This window comes from Nicotiana tabacum, chromosome 5 (assembly GCF_000715075.1).
Source record: "Nicotiana tabacum cultivar K326 chromosome 5, ASM71507v2, whole genome shotgun sequence".
Classification (NCBI taxonomy): Eukaryota; Viridiplantae; Streptophyta; class Magnoliopsida; order Solanales; family Solanaceae; genus Nicotiana; species Nicotiana tabacum.
The window spans coordinates 54,969,188-54,986,493 of NC_134084.1; the positions used below are offsets into that span (position 1 = coordinate 54,969,188).

General features: G+C 39.9%; 1 protein-coding gene across 1 annotated transcript; it reads right to left on the bottom strand.

The window, feature by feature from the left end:
- Positions 1-2,409: 2,409 nt before the first annotated feature.
- LOC107775750 (aspartic proteinase 36) lies at positions 2,410-15,764 on the bottom strand. The gene is made up of 12 exons (XM_075253574.1): positions 15,347-15,764; positions 15,135-15,255; positions 10,997-11,424; positions 10,736-10,892; positions 9,851-9,933; positions 9,660-9,756; positions 9,399-9,471; positions 9,086-9,295; positions 4,016-4,140; positions 3,780-3,881; positions 3,604-3,701; positions 2,410-2,797 (listed from the first exon to the last, which is right to left on the bottom strand). The coding sequence occupies exons 1-12, from the start codon at positions 15,637-15,639 to the stop codon at positions 2,626-2,628; spliced, it is 1,959 nt and encodes a 652-aa protein (XP_075109675.1). The 5' UTR covers positions 15,640-15,764; the 3' UTR covers positions 2,410-2,625.
- Positions 15,765-17,306: the final 1,542 nt, after the last annotated feature.

Sequence of the window (17,306 nt, forward strand, 5' to 3'; positions counted from 1 at the left end):
GTTGGCCATCTTCATGTGCCAACTGTAGAGGAGACGTAGAGGAAGAGTATTGATTAGGGTTAGTATTTGAAATTAAGGGGCTAGTAATTGTAGGAGAGGGGCTTAATGGTAATAAAAATTCTAAAGTTGCTTGGGGGGTAACTTTGATCGACATGTGGCAGTGACTCTACAGTAGGAACCATTAGTTTTAACGAAAGGGTTTGGGAATTGGAAGAGTTGCCTGCAGAGTATAGACATTCTTGGGAGATAGTTGGAGTGGTCGATGGATTTTTCATGTCTTGATCAATGTCTTGATCAATAAGAATCGATAAAGGAGCGAATTTATTGGGGGATTCAAAATTCTTTTTGTGTCTCAAGTTAGTAGTTTTATTATCAATAGTGTCAATAGCATTAAAGAGCAGTTTATTAGAGTTAATGGGGGGAGCATTGATACTGTGATCAAGTGAAAATGCCATTTTTGGCTTATTCTGGCTATGGCTCCTGTTAATAGAGGGGGTGTAAACTGGATGTTTCGATTTAAAAGCAAGCTTTTGCGAGAAGAGAAATTTACCTGACTCTGCTGCAAAAATATTGACATCTATACCTGGCGTTGCCTGAGGATCCGGCGTTGAGCTTGTGGCTTGTTGTACTAGATTCCTTTATGGGGGCTTCTTCTTTTTATTAAAAGAAACCGTTTGCCATATTTCCAAATCATTAGTTTCCAGCTGCTGGGAGTTGGTCAGGTGTCCATGGAGAATTTGAGGACAATCCTCCATCTTCTTCTGGTGGGGGCATCGCAGCAGCGTGTGGCCTAGTCGCCCACAGTTCTTACAGAGGAAGCCTTCTCCTTCGTAAATAATTTGCTGCATGTGAGATCCAATTTTGATGCATGTGAAAACAGGGTCTTCCAATGGCACTTGAATGCACAAACGGGCATAACGCCCTCTAAGAGTAACACTCGTGCAGGCATCAACCTTTAGCAAGGTTCCAATTGAATTCCATTTTTTTGAAGGAGGGATCAATCGTAGAACTCTGTTGGTAGATGGGGGAGCCTAACCCAGACTGCAGATGTTGTTGCTTTTGCCTATGATGCAATGAAGTTTGGTTCCCAGCGTCTGATGGATAGGTAGTGATCGTTGATAAACCATGAACCATTCTTTAGGACACTGTTCATGTCTTCTTCCTTTGTGAATTTTACGATATAAAAATCTGAACTTAAGTCTATTAGTGGAAAAGGTTCTGAAGGTTTCCACAAGCCTTCTTCCTTTGATAATTTTTTATTCTTTTATTTTAAAATAATTTAAAAAGTTGAAATATCCTTGTATTATCGATATTTTCATCTTTGTATATTTTTTTATAATGTAACATTATAATAAGTTTTCGGTTTTAAATTTTACATATAATCGAAATACTATCATATCATGTTGGCAACTTCCCAATTTAAAATACAATAGGTTTTAGAATAAATAAATTTTAATATATAAAATTGTTGTTTCTATAAAAAAAATAGTTAAGTATGTTTAAATTCAAATTCAAAGATAGTAACTAATTATTAACAGTGCATTATGCCCAATTTTTTTTTAAAATTTAAATTAAAAAAGAAACTCATTATGTCTTCGACTGGTTACAAATGCAGGTCCAACTAAAGACATGGGCTCAGCTAGTTTCCTGGTTTGTGGAGAAAGCTAAGAAGAAGTCTGTTGAAGATCAGCTTATGCGATTGGTTTTTGCTGAAGTATTGTATAGTATATGGAATGAAAGAAATCAAAGAGTATTCAATAAGATACACAGGGACAAGCAGAGCATCATTAGAGAATTAGCCTATCTTTGCAAATGTACGAGCTGTTGGCAAACTCAAATTAGTTCTGCAAAATAAGCTTCTTTAGGTAGTGATGGTAATAGTGTTTTGACATGTAAACTAGTCTCTCGAGGTTATGAGCTCATAATAGACTTGTATACAGGCTGAGTTGGCCTCTATATGCTATAATTTGCTACTTTGGTGATTAATAATATTTGTGAATTACCAAAAAATATTATTATTATTATTATTACCTAGCCTAACTAATTTTGTCCTAAATTACCAAGTGGCCTATTGTGAAGCTACCACTTTTTTCTCTTCTTTTAATAATATATAGATATAAATTATTTGTTTATATACTTATTTATTCGATGTTATTACATGCTGGACCACGCTATTCATATGAATTCCTTGTAACTTGGTTTAAAACTTTCCCGTTCATACCAGAAATAGCGGAATCCCAGAGACACTGACCACGCTTTGGACAATTGAAACTTCGGGGATTCCTAGCGATTAAGCAAAAAGTAAGAAAACTAATTACCTCCAAATGCATGGATCACATCTTGAAATGTAGAGGAGAACGATTGAGATTTGAGCATCAACACAGAATTTGACAGCCTTAAGAGAGAAGATAACTGAAGGGAGTGGAAAAGGCAACCATAGAGCGTAGGAAAAAGTAAAATGAGGAAGAAAAAAAAGTAGTCATTACATGAGAGAGAGCGCACAGTTCATTCTAATGCCAGGACACTACATATTTGTAACCGGGTATATTTTCCTTTAACTAGACAAAATTATCTAGGATTTACAAAAGAAAAATTAGCACTTCCATGTCAAAAGTGACGTATATTTTAATTTAGCGGCTGGAGTTCTTTTTCATGTGTTTCAGCGCTTCCAACAGGATTATATGGGATTTCTTGCCTTCGTCTCCAAATTAACCATCCCAGAGAAGCTGATAATCCAATTATCAGGACAACTAGTAGCGCAAACACTACAACAAGGTAATTTTGCTGCCATCGTATCCTAAATCGTTGCAATGAAACCATATCAAACCAACAACTTGATAGTTACCAAAACCAAAAAAAAAATATCAAGAACTCCTATCTCAATTAATTGTCAAAAAAATTAAAGTAATATTCACCTACCAAAAATATTGTTGTGGTGTGTTATCCAATCTCTTTACATTAGAGTTAATTAAGGTAATATTTTGCTATTAAGATTTTGAGATGCAGCAAATTAAACTTTGACCAAAAACATTTCAAATTATAGTATGCGAATAGGGTAAAAATGAAGTTTTTTGGTTATATATAAGCTATTGAATCTCCTTGCCATAGGGGAAATTTTTTAGTTTAGTAGCAAAGAGGATTCAAAAGTTGCTTTCAAGTCACAAGTTCAGATCTCAATTATGACATTCTAGTATTTTCGAATCCCTTATAAAAAAATTCTGGCTTTGCCACTTTATCCACCAATCCAAGTAAGAAACTTTGAGAAAAATTGAAACAATGAAAAATGGAGACGAAAGTCATCACCTATTCATCATTATCCTTGGAATATGCAGTCGAACTGGTGCGATGCAATGTAGACTCATTCACGTTTCCTAATTTAGAATGTAACTTACAAACATGTGTTTAAGGCAAGATGAAAAGATGCGTGTCATGTTTTTCCCATCTGAAATGCAATGCGGAGATTTATTTTGCATTTTGAAAAGAAAAGGCACATTTGTTTTGACAATTCAGAATAATTTTATAAGTAATGCTATGATGCTAAAAGTTTGTACAGCAGAACTCAATATTTTATGAACATGCAAAGAATGGAGATAGCTTTTATACCTCTTTGGTGGGGGTTCAATGTCCCATTTGACTAATTTATAACTTCCAAATGTATCAGGAAGATGAAAACGATTCTCAGCCAACCGGTTTATTATTTCCTGCAAATAGGTAAATGATGAATAAAGGGTTCTTCAATCAAGAAATAGTCCTCACATATTCTAGATGTTTAGAGTTACTGTTGCAGTGGCATTTGGCATGTAGTTTGCAGATCCTGCAGGAAAGATGGCCCATCTAATGAGGGAATCATTTCCTTCTGTCGAAAAGTTCATTAAGTGAACCTGCAAGGTATCTTCCAATAAGTGACATATCATATTGAACAAAATTAAAATACAGTTAAGTAACTTAAAGAAAATGGGATATACAGTTTTAGATTACATCAGACTGACACAACTTTGGGTCATGCAAAAACTACCTGTGAGACGTTAACCTCCAACTCTTGCGCAATAAAATGGGCAAGCTCTGGAACACGAGGCTTCAATGCTGAGTAATCAACACTCAGTGACATATCAAATGATACGAGTCCAATTTTGATTTTCCCTGCCAATTCAGGTCAAAGATGAAATAATAATAACAATCATAAATATCTGCACAGGGAAAAACTGAGTTCAGTACATTTCAATCTTGCACAGGACCATTCCTAAATATGAGAAATGGTGTAACTCAATGGAATCAAGTGCAGCACCCCCAAAATTGTAAATTGTTACCAAATTAAAGCAACGTGTCAAATTATCAGAGAGTTATGCCAAGGCCAACCCTATGAGGACAACGCCTTCCTTGTATCTGGCAAAGAAGTAGGGAGATGAATTCCTGAGGGCTCATTCGGATGGTGTTAGTAGAATTGATCAACCAGTTGGACCGCCAGAAAAAGTAGCAAAGATTAGCAGAGAAAACATGGAGGATCACAGCATGCGTGGAATGTTTCCGCTTGGAGAAGCCCTATTACTCCTCAAAGTAATCCATGGCCGAGACAGAGAGGGTCCCTGGAGGTGGCTACAAGTGGCTAGTAGAGTTTCTCCTTTTGCTGAACAGTGTCACTGAATGCTCATTTGAAGCATACATAAATGTAACGACCCGATCGGTCGTTTTGATCATTTGCATTTCTGTTCGGTGGTTCGAGGTCGTGAGTAGCTTCATATGATGTATTACAACTTGCGTGTATGGTCGGTTTCGGTTTTCGAGCATTTCGGGATTGATTTGGAAGAATAATTCTCATTTTAGAAGCTTTAAATTGGAAGAGTTGACCAAGTTTGACTTTTGCGTATTTGATCTCGGATCAGAGTTTGGATGGTTCTGTTAGGTCTGGATGGTGATTTTGGATTTAGCGTGTGTCCGGATGTGGATTTGGAGTCTCCTAGGTTGTTTTGGCTTGAACCGGCAAAAGTTGGATAGTTGAAGGTTTGGAAGGTTGATAGATTTGACCGAGAGTTGACTTTGTTGATATCGGGTTCGGATTGCGGTTCTGAGAGTTGGTATAGGTCCGTTTATGTCATCTGGGACTTGCATGCAAAATTTGAGATCATTCTGAGTTGATTTGGTATGGTTCGGCATGAGTTTTGGAAATTGAAAGTTCATTAGTTCATTAGGCTTGAATTTGCGGTGTGATTCGTAGTTTTGATGTTGTTTGGTGTCATTTGGGACCTCGAGTAGGTTTGTCTATGTTTTGGGACTTGTTGGTATGTTCGAACGGGGCCCCGAGGGGCTCGGGTGAGTTTCGGGGTGATTTCGGACCATTTTCCTTCATGTTGTGTTGCTGGTTTTCTGTTGTTGCTGACGTTCTTAGCGATCGCAAGGGGCTAACCGCGATCGCGCAGTGTATGATTGGAGCTGAGTGTTTTTCCTCTTCGCATTCACAACTGGAGGGTCGCGTTCCCGTAGCTTTGTGGGGCTTGGTCAATGCGTTCGCGATGGCAATGACGCGTTCGCGATGAAGAACTGGGAGCTGGTGGTATTGTCTTCGCGGTCACGTGGTCTACGCCGCGTTCGCGTAGGTCTGGCTCAGCCATGCATCGCGTTCGCGAGGTATGTACCGCGAACGCGAAGGGTATTTCTGTGGTCAGTTAAGTTTGTGCTTTGCGATTGCGAAGCTGGTCCTGCAATTGAGAAGGGTTTACCTGGAGCAGATCTATAAGTACTCTATTTCAAAGGTTTTGGTTATTTTATCACATTTTGAGTTATAGAGCTCGGATTTGGGCGATTTTGGGGGAATTTCCACGATTTGGATTGGGGTAAGTATTTTTTACTCGGATTTGTTTATTCTCATGATTCCAATCTCAATTTTAGTGTTTGATTGATGATTTGAATGGGAGAAATTGGAGATCATAGTAAAAACTTTTTTAAAACATAAATTGATGATTTGAAGGCCGATTTGAGGCCGGAATTGGATGATTTTGGTATGGTTGGACTCGTATTTGAACGGGTGTTCGGAATTTGTGAGTTTTGTCGGATTCCACGGTGTGGGCCCGGGGTTGACTTTTTGGGATTACTTTTTATTCTTGTTCAAGATAGAAGCTTTATTATTCAGAATCGTTTCCTATGGCTTTTATTTATGACATCAAGTTATTTTTGACATTAAGTTATTTATATTCCATGTACAAATCATGTTTTAGGATCTTAATTCCTTATTTGGCCAAGTTGGGCGCTTGTGAGACTCTTGTTAATTTGAGTAGCTTTCATGCTTAAATGTTGAATACCCCTCAGCAATTCTATATTAATGATATGTCCTTGTGCACTTTGTTGATGAGTGGTGAGCTTGTATCGTGATAAATCTCTAATACTACTATCCTGTGATATTGTGGCATATGTGGACATGTGTGGATCGATTGTTGTTATCCGGAGCACAAGGATGACAATTCACTGTTGTTGATTGTGCGGAGTGACACGGATGGCTATTGATATATTGTCTGCGCGCAGTGACACGGGTGGCTATTGATATACTGCCTAGGCGGAGCGATACGGGTGGCTATTATGATATTGTCAACGTGGTGACATAAGGGTGGCAATAAGGGGATGTTATGTGATGGCCTGGGGGCATGTTGTTGATGAAAGAGGAGTATTCTGGTTGTTGCTTTTGACTTCCTTGTGTGTGTCATACATATTACGTGATTTGTTGTGTTGTTCCTAATGTGCCACTTGGTGTCTCTGATATTACTTAGATGATTTAAGCTGTGATAATACACTTGCACATGCATATACCATAACATGTCATTAATATCAGTCCAGGAGTATGAAACTTGATGTCCATTGATCATGTACATTTGGACAGGTAGCCGGTGACCATGCCAGCCGGATTGGGATATTGAGCATGTGACCACACCGGGTGGATTGTGATATTGAGCATGTGACCACGCCGGGCGAATTGTGATATTGAGCATGTGACCACGCCAGGCGGATTGTGATATTGGCATATGAGTTATCCATGCGGTTGTGACTTATATTGTGGCACAAGCTCTTCGTCGTGCGAGGTATATCTTATGTTGTGGCACGAGGCCTTTGCCGTGCGAGGGTGATTGTTAATGTGGGTACGAGGTGCCGGGTGTGCGTGATTCTATTTGATGGCTTATTGTCAGAACGGGACCTTTAATTATTCTAAATAGGTATCGTTTAATTTGAAGAGATTACAGTTATGACTTTATGTTATTATTCCATTTGCCCATTTTTGATATTTTTCACAGGTTATTTGACTAGTGAGTGTCTTTACTTGAACCTCGCCAATATTCCATCGAGGTTAGCCTTGATACTTACTGGGTACCAACCATGGTGTATTCAAACTACACTTCTGCACATTTTGTGCAAATCAAGGTGTTGGAGGCATAGGACCTAGGCAGAGTTAGCTTTTTGATCACGAGGATTCAAGGTAGAGCTGCTTGATCGTCGAAGTCCCTTGTAGTCTTTCCTTATCTTTATACTGTCAATTATCTGCCAGAACAGTATTGTATCTTTGTTTTGAAATATTTCTATGTATTCAGTTAGAGTTCGTGACTCTGTATTACCTAGTCTTGGGGATTTGTTGTGATTAACGCCGTGTTGGCTTGTATCACCTTTATTTTCGCATTTATATTAAACTCCGCTTCATAATATCATGTTTTAATGGTTTAACTGTTGTAAGTGATCGACTTACCTAGTTTTAGAGACTAGGTGAAATCACGATCCTTAAGGTGGAATTTTGGGTCGTGACAGTAAACCTTAAAAGTAGGGCTTCAGTGCGAGGAAAAAGGCCTTAAAGTGGGTGCCTAACATCCACAGGCTCTGTTGTTAATAGGATAGCACAAAAATAAATATAGTTAGGAAAGCATTTATTAGTTATTAAGAAAAACGTTATATTATATATGAGTATATCAGTTCTTACGAGTATGAAAATTGAAAGTTATAGTCTAAGAAAACTAATCATTGATCCAAATTACTAATTTAAAAATGCACCTTGAATCAAGACTTACAATATGATCTGAACTTGATTGACACCTCGTGTATTTCACTAAATTGCAATTTTTCCAACAATTGCTATTTTGTGTTTATGGTTATTTATTTACATTACATTTATAGTGAACGTTTTTATAGCATGTTGCAGTTAAAGCCCCACCAAGCACATGGTTTTTTTCTAAGCTTGTCACTTTTGACAGCACTATGCTGGACAGGTGGTGAGAAAAAAAAGAAAAATTCTAGTGAAAAATTCGCTGGACCCATCTGCATCTCTGGAGCACAAATCTATACCAACAAATCTGTGTCAAGCACGGAGGTTTTTAGAAATTGACTTCAGTGAAGAGAAGGCATCTCAAGAGTGGAGTTACTCACCATGTTCTATATACAGCAACTGTTGTACTCCTTAAAATTATAGTTTCCTTCTGTAAAAAAAGTTTGTTTGGGTCCAAACTCCAACAAGGTTAAAAATGTCATGACATCAGAATACGTCTTTACTAGCGAGTGCTTCTCAGGAACTCTGGAATGCTAAGGAGATAGATGAATACAAAACTTGATGAAACAATACAAAACGCAAGCTCAAATGTCATTTTGAAAGCTGACATTTGGAGACACAGGAACATTCATGGACCTTAATCAAAGAAAGGATGTGAAATCATCAAAGCTAACCTAATCTTAGGCGATATAGCAAAAAACCAGCATAGCAAATCAGAAACCAAAATGGATTAAAAATATTAGGGGGAAATGATGCAAAACAGCCTGGCGGAATTATAATGGACAGCCCGATGCACAAAGCATCTCGGATTGATGTGGTTCCGGGAAGGGCCGTACCCTAAGGGGTGTGAGTATGATGTAGACAGCCTACCCTAATGCAAGCAATAGTGGCTGCTTCCACTTCTCGAACCCATGACATATAGGCCAGACGGAGACAACATTACCGTTGCTCTAAGGCTCCCCCCTTCCGGTAGAATAATTGAAATAAAACCAGTTCCACTACAAAACTGGATAAAAGCATGACTGAAAGGCATACTAATGGTGACAAAAAGATAGGAGAACAGTTTCTTCGTACCAGGTGCATGCTCCAGAGGTAAACTAGGTGCCAGTGCTGGAGTCAAATTTGCACTGGAGTTTGTGTTGTCCAAGCCTGAGGGCAATGGTGGAGGTGGAGGTGAAGGAGATAAATTTAGTCGGTCCCATAACTCAGAACAATTGGTTTTCCAAAAACCAATCCTTTCATTTTCACGATCGTAGGTTACAAGAGTGTTGCGGACAACAATACCTGTTGCAATTAAAAGCAAAGGCACGCATGTTACAGCTTATACAACTGAAGAATTTGGCAGATGAACTTTCCCAAGATTCTAAAAGATATATATGACAAATACCTCCAAGAAGAGTAGTTGGATCCTTCCCATTCTGAAAAATTCCCAAGCAGTAAGCCCCACGCACCTTTGAGTGCTTTATAGCAATCAGTTACAGTAAGCAAAAGGGCAGAATTAGTCAATATAGAAACACAGAGAGAAAATGGAGCCACTTATCAAAACAAAGACAAAAAATGTAGCCACTAGGAGAGATGAAGCCAAAAGGAGATACAGATTCTAAAGGCAAGGTAGTAAGATAAAAACCATGTGGATTAAGATGCCTACCCTGAATAAGTAGTTTTCAGGAGTGAGAGATAGTTTCTTTCCATTGCTAAATACCATGTCGATAGGAGGAAATGATTTTGAGAGCTCTGAGATGTCACTGCAATATACAAGACATTCAATACAAGAAACAACACCAAAAATAAAGGAAAGAAAAAGTTAATGATCTAACATTACTATAGTTAATTTATTACCTTCCAGCACCAGAAAAGCATATATCTTTATAATTCGGGTCAGGCCCTTCGATCTCTCTTAGAGAATGAAGTTCTTTCATGACCTGAAATAAAATTTTCAGGAGTTGACTCAAGAAAGAAAAAGAAAATGGTCTTAAAAAAAATTCAACAAAGCATCCACCACCCATTGGTAGAATATTGTTAGTAATACACAATCCATCAATCCACTTCTTTTGGCCCCATAATCAACTTATTACTTTACACAAATAAACATATCCAAAAATGAATGATAAGAAGCTAAAAACATCAAAGATTTGCAGAAGCTTTCTAGTACATACTATATTTTAAAAAAAAAAACTTTCAAAAGTTCTTTTTTAGTGACATAATTGGAAGAAAAAATTGCATATTAAAAGGAAAAAACAACTATAATAAGTAGTTAACAAACGTAAATTAACACCTTTAAGATGCTGCAGCACAAGGAAAACGGTTCAGTGAGTTTCGGAATTATAGGATCACAAACCACCTGGATTCTTTGTTTCTCCTTCAAAGTTATGTAGTAAGCACTTAAGCCTTAGCGTAATAACTGAGTGTAATTAACGGGTTTTACTTTTACTTCAAATCCCACATATTAGCAGGCAGTCTCCAACTATGTCGAGCCTGTTACCATAATTATGCAGTTGTTTGTTCCACCAACATGTGGTGTAAATCGTTATTCAGGCAAAGGTGACTTAAATGGTAACATGCAACAAAAAGACATTAACCACAAACACATCATTCAGATGAAGTTCAGGTTTCACAGATTCCATTCTTCTAGTCACAAGCACGCAATTTTAACCAGTACTTGTCTCTGGCAGAGTGCATTAAAAAATGATAAATATGATAGTGCATAATCTAGAAACATCTTACAGCACTCTTGAAGGCCACAAATGCAGCTTCTGGAAGGTAAGCATAGGTAGTACCACTATCAAGCACAGTCCCATGTTTTCCATCAAAAGTCTGAGGATTTAGATTCAGGGCCTTCCCAGCAACATGTATCTCCTTCAGCTCAATATTGTAATATGGACTGTTGCCATCCGAGACTAGAGTAAATGCATAAGACTTATCGAGTGTATTTGTTATAACACCTAAAATTCCCATGTCATTAAAACAATTATATCGAATATATACCTGCGTACAGGATCTGAATGGGTGAAGACCATTTCAGAAGGGGGTTTTATTCCTCCAAGAACCATGGCACCACCACCGAAATCCATTCCACCATAACATAAGGAGAATGAATCACTAATTACATGTTTCTCAACAAGTTGATCCACTATACTTAGATCCCCTCGGCCTAAGCCCATGATACCATCAGCGTGTTGGCTGTAAAGATCACCAGTTTCCAGATTTTCACATCCAAAAACAGCTCGTTGGGGTGCTAGCTCACTTTGGTTTCCGAAGGACACGATGTCCTCTCCGAGCACTCCACTACTAGAACTCATCTCAGCATATTGTCTTTCATAAATACATTGCTCCCTCTCATTGTCACAGGTACAGTCAATATTGCACTTTACAGGTCGATAGGTACTTGACATTTCTGGCTGAAACTTAGGATCCTAATTCAAAGAACAATGAAAGAAGTGCATTGATCAAAACAGAGAAATGATATTCAATCGATTCTGTAGCAAATTAAGCATTTATCAACAAGATTGATGCAAACTCACTGGCAAGGTCAACATTTTTCGGGAAAAAAAAACAGCACGGTGACGAGTGCCAAGTGGCTATATTTACAAAGCAAGCACCAGTTACTGTACATTTCACAATAACAAGCAAAAATTAGAAAGATACATCAAAGCACTATCATGAAAGAAATCAACTCTTTGCGATACAGCAGCATATCTCATCAACAAAGTGAAGCTTAAAAATCGATCTGTGTACCTACTTCAACATTGTTTTCTTCTACTTCATTTTCCTTTTCTTCTTTTTTTTTAGGGCAAATTAGATGAATTTTGTTTAATTTTGTTATACAATGCTCCAATACAACCCGCTGAGAGGTTATTTATAGGAGGGGATTTCAATGGCCACAATTGGGTCGGTTGCTGGTGACTATGGCGAGGTGCATGGTGGCTTCGGCTTTGGGGATAGGAACGGAGGAGGTTCCTCGCTGTTGGATTTCGCTAAGGCTTTCGAGCTGGTGATTGCGAACTCGAGTTTTCCGAAGAGGGAGGAGCATCTAGTAACTTTCTGAAGTTCGATTGTGAAAACTCAGATTGATTACCTCCTCCTCAGAAGGTGTGATAGAGGGTTGTGCAGGGATTGCAAGGTTATCCCGGGTGAGACCCTCGCGACCCAGCATAGGCTCTTGGTAATGGACGTCGGTATTACGATAAGGAGGAAGAAGAGGTATGTTCGTGGTCAACCGAGGATTAGGTGGGGAGCCTTAACTAAGGATAAAGCCCAGGAGTTGGAGGGGAGGTTATCGGCTATGAGAGCATGGAGGAGTAGTGAGGACGCCAGCGCTATGTGGGCTACGACGGCGAACTGCGTTAGGGAGGCGGCAAGAGAGGTGCTAGGGATTTCGAAGGGTCACTCTGACAGGCACCAAGGCAACTGGTGGTGGAATGACATAGTCCAAGGCAAAGTGGAGACGAAGAAGGAAGCGTATATGAAGTTGGTAGGGAGCACATGCGAGGAGGAGAGGAGAGCGAATAGAGAGAGGTACAAGGTAGCAAGAAAGGAGGCTAAGCTAGCGGTCACGGAGGCTAAGAATGCAGCATTTGGCCGACTGTATGAGGAATTGGGGGGAAAAGGCGGGGATAAGAAGTTGTTTCGATTGGCTAAGGCGAGGGAGAGGAAGGCTCGGGATCTGGATCAAGTGAGGTGCATCAAAGACGAGGACGGTAGAGTCTTGATGGGGGAGTCCCAGATTAAACAGAGATGACAGATGTACTTTTAGGGTCTTCTAAATGAGGAAGGGGACCGTGATATAGTGCTAGGGGATCTGGGGCATTCAGAGAGTCTCCGAGACTTTGGGTATTGTAGGTGTATTAAGTTGGAGGAGGTCGTGGGGGCTATGTGTAAGATGAGTCGGGGCAGAGCGACCGGGCCAGATGAAATTCCGGTTGAGTTCTGAAAGTATGTGGGTAGAGCAGGCTTGGAGTGGTTGACTGGTCTATTTAATGTTATTTTCAGGACGAAGAGGATGCCAGATGAGTAGAGGTGGAGTACAGTGGTTCCATTGTACAAGAACAAAGGTGATATTCAGTGTTGTAACAACTATAGGGGTATCAAGTTACTAAGTCATACCATGTAAGTTTGGGAGAGGGTGGTGGAGGCGAGGGTGAGGAAGATAGTGTCTATATCTGACAACCAGTTCGGATTCATGCCGGGTCGCTCGACCACGGAAGCTATCCATCTTATTAGGAGGTTGGTGGAACAGTACAGGGATAGGAAGAAAGATCTGCACATGGTGTTTATTGACTTAGAGAAAGCGTATGACAAGGTCCCTAGAGAGGTGCTATGGAGGTAAAAGGTGTGCCGGTAGCTTATGTTAGAGCGATCAAGAACATGTATGATGGAGCTAAGACTAGGGTAAGGACTGTGAGAGGCGACTCAGAGTATTTTTCGGTTGTTATGGGGTTACACCAAGGATCAGCGCGTAGCCCGTTCTTATTTGCCTTAGTAATGGATGCACTAACACACCATATTCAAGGGGAAGTGCCATGGTGTATGTTATTCGCTGATGACATAGTACTGATTGATGAGACGCGGGACGGTGTTAATGAGAGGTTGGAGGTTTGGAGACAGGCTCTCGAGTCTAAGGGTTTCAAATTGAGCAGGACTAAGACGGAGTACCTGGAGTGTTAGTTCAGCGCCGAGTCGAGGGAAGTAGGCATGGATGTGAGGCTTGGATCACAGGTTGTCCCCAAGAGAGGTAGTTTCAAGTACCTTGGATCGGTTATTCAAGGGGATGGAGAGATTAACGAGGACGTCACTCACCGCATAGGAGTGGGGTAGACGAAATGGAGGCTAGCATCTGGAGTCTTATGTGACAAGAAAGTGTCACCAATACTCAAAGGTAAGTTTTATAGGGCGGTGGTTAGACCGGCCATGTTGTATGGGGCAGAGTGCTGGCCAGTTAAGAACTCTCATATCCAGAAGATGAAGGTAGCTGAGATGAGGATGCTGAGGTGGATGTGCGGGCACACTAGGATAGATAAGATTAGGAATGACGATATTCGGGAGAAAGTGGGTGTGGCCCCTGTGGAAGACAAGATGCGGGAAGCGAGGCTCAGATGGTTCGGGCACGTGCGGAGGAGAAGCCTGGATGCTCCGGTGAGGAGGTGTGAGCTGCTGGCTTTAGTGGGTTCGAGAAGAGGTAGAGGACGGCCTAAGAAGTATTGGGGAGAGGTGATCAGGCAGGACCTGGCACGATTGCAGATTTCCGAGGACATGGCCCTTGATAGGAAGGTTTGGAGGTCGAGCATTAGGGTTGTAGGATAGGGTGGTAGTCGAGCTTCTCCTCCTCCATTCCGGGGGTGAAGCGAGTTTGAGTAGGTTGGTCCTAGACAGGCTTGTGGTTAATGTAGAGTTCACACTAACCTTACTGTTTTCCATAGCTCTAGACCTTAGTTGTGGGTTATGATTATTGCATGTCATCTATTTTATGGTTTTTAGGATGATGTCATTATTTCTATGGTTATGGTGACGTTATTGATGAATTGTCTTTTCTTATTTTCTTTTTTATTTTCATCTTCCTGAGCCGAGGGTCTATCGGAAACAGCCTCTCTGCCCTATCGGGTAGGGGTAAGGTCTGCGTATACACTACCCTCCCCAGACCCCACTTAGTGGGACTTTACTGGGTCGTTGTTGTTGTACAATGCTCCAATACAACCCCACCCCTCCCCCACCCACACACAACGTAAACAAAGAATGAAACCACAATAAGCCCTAATAGACCAACACTAATCAAAATCTGTCCCAAAGAACAAAAATTCCATTAACACTAAAACCTAGCGCAAAACTAACCAATCTTCCTTTTGTTTATTCATTACTCAGTAGCCAGTGCTGTAAACGGAATGGTAAGATATCTGAAGCTTGAGGTTTCTCTTTTTCCATTATCTCTTTCTCAAATGATGGTAACGAAAACAAGGGTTAATAGTATATTAAGCTTGAATTCAGCAGAGGTTTTATGTCCAATAGAAGCTTCTCCTGACTCATAACCTAACATTGGGTACTTTAGATTAATACTATACTTTTGTGGAAGTAAAATAAATATAGTAACTAGATGATTAAAAGAGAGAATGTAGCTGAGAAATGAAGGAACCTGATGGTTGCCACACTGTTCACAGGTAGAGCAAGGGACATAGGTAACGGTACTGCCAGTATCAACTATAAGAGCAAAACTCTGGGGTGGAGTTCCGATCCAAAGACGAGTCGTATAATATCTGCATCCTCTCAATTTAAAAATTAACTTAAAACAGAGAGAGATAGGCGGATATCCATTCATAATAAGGAATTCGGATACAAGTTTCTGACCCGTTAAGGAGGAGATCGTCGTGGAGAGGCATACGAGCACTTGAAGGGCTTTTCTGGAGGTGTCGACGGGAGAGTTGTTCATCGCGTGGTCGGGAGATTTCTTTAGGAGGAAAAAGCGGGAGAAACATGGTACTGCGATCCCCGTCGTTGGTGCTATTAGGTGAGGGGAGAAAAACAAAGCTTTCATTTGAAACGTCTGAAATTCCATTAGAAACGACGACGTGATGAATGAATAGCAGACATATGAAGGAAATTAGGATAGGGAGATTGTGAGTTAAGAGCGCCCGCGCCATTTGAGAGGAGGCGACAAAACAGATTAAGGCCAGATCGGAAGAAGGATTGCTGGAAAGATCAGAGGAAAGGGATGGCGTAAGGTTATTACCTGACAAAGGCCAAAGCCGGGAAGGTGATGCGTTACATTCAGATTTTTTTATTTATTTTTAAGTTTTAAGGCTTTTGCTTTCGGTTTGATTTAAACATTACATAAATATTATATTTAAATTTAAAAAGACACTTGTACCTATTGTTTATCCTAAAAACAAGTAACAATTGAACTAATACAAGGTTTAAAGGACATATGATTTAATTTAACACGAATGATCTAAGAACAACAAATAATTGAATTGAAGAAAAATACAATGATCAAACCAGACGCGATGAATAACTAGGCCTGCCTTGTACGATGAACACCGCAATTTAGATTCAATTAAACCTACGAAATAGGCTCAGTTGCAACTAAATGAACAAGCAGCTAAAGAACACTTTTAAATAGTGATTAGAGAATAAAAATTAACTTTATTGCTTTGATATGCGTGCTTACAGTGATCCTTAAAATAAAAAGTTTCCCCCTTTATATAGTAGTGGAGTTTCAATCCTAGTACAAGTCTAAGTAAGATAAAAATCTTTTTCTTCTGGTAAATCGTGATAGGCCGTTGATACCGGGCAAAATTTTCTCTGTAATATCCCATTAAGGACGGATATTTCGACCCCTCGTATGTTATTTCAAATCGTCTTTCCTCTAGTCCCGGTTCTTTACTTTGGTCAAACTCGATTCATTCAATATTTGGCCGTGTCTGGTTCTTGGCATATCATTTATCCTCCCTGGACTCTGATCTATGGGAGCCCTCGATTTTACCCGAGGTCATATCAGATAAATTGTCCTCTCGTTTCTTTATAGGAAAATCGGGAGTAACTTTATCCCCGATTTTATCCGTACATAGATAGTCCCCTCACTTTTAGGAGAGCAGATTTATAGGAATGACAATAAGTGATTAAATGCCCCGGCTCCTTCCTCTGTAAGCCGCAAGCGAGTTGACAAGTCAACGAAATATCACATCAGTCGCGTCGTTCTGACTTCGGACACGTGTCAGTCGTTGGTTGATCATCCTCGGTGGGCATTGAATGCAAAACATCACGCATTCGTTATTCCTTTCCTATAAAAGCTCTGGTTCCCTTTTTTCACCTTTTTACCTTCCATTTCGAACCTTTTTAAGTTACCCTGCAATTATTTATTTGTTCATTATTTCCTCAGATTTTCACAAATTGTTCTTTGCATCTTCATCTTCATTCTTCAAATTTTCATACTTTGCCTTTAAATTTTCAAGCTATATCATCAAATCTTCATGTCCATATTCAAACCTTCATGTTTTTAGATAAAGATGGCAAAAATCTCAAAATCGGTGCCTCAAAACACTGGTCCTTCAACCTCTATTCCGGCCGCAAATACCGAAAAGACCCTTTCGGCATCAGCTCCGGAACCTCCTCTTAAAGACCTTTATCCTTGGAGGTTGCTCCATAGATAACGACTTTAAGGTCAAAAAAACCTCCAAATATGGGGATCGAGGTAAGGAGGCGTGGAGGTATATATGCTCCATTACTGAAGACATGCTCTCGGATGTCAGGGAAGATTGAAAGTGGGAAGGAAAAGAAGTAGTCATCCCCCGTCCTGATGAGGACATCA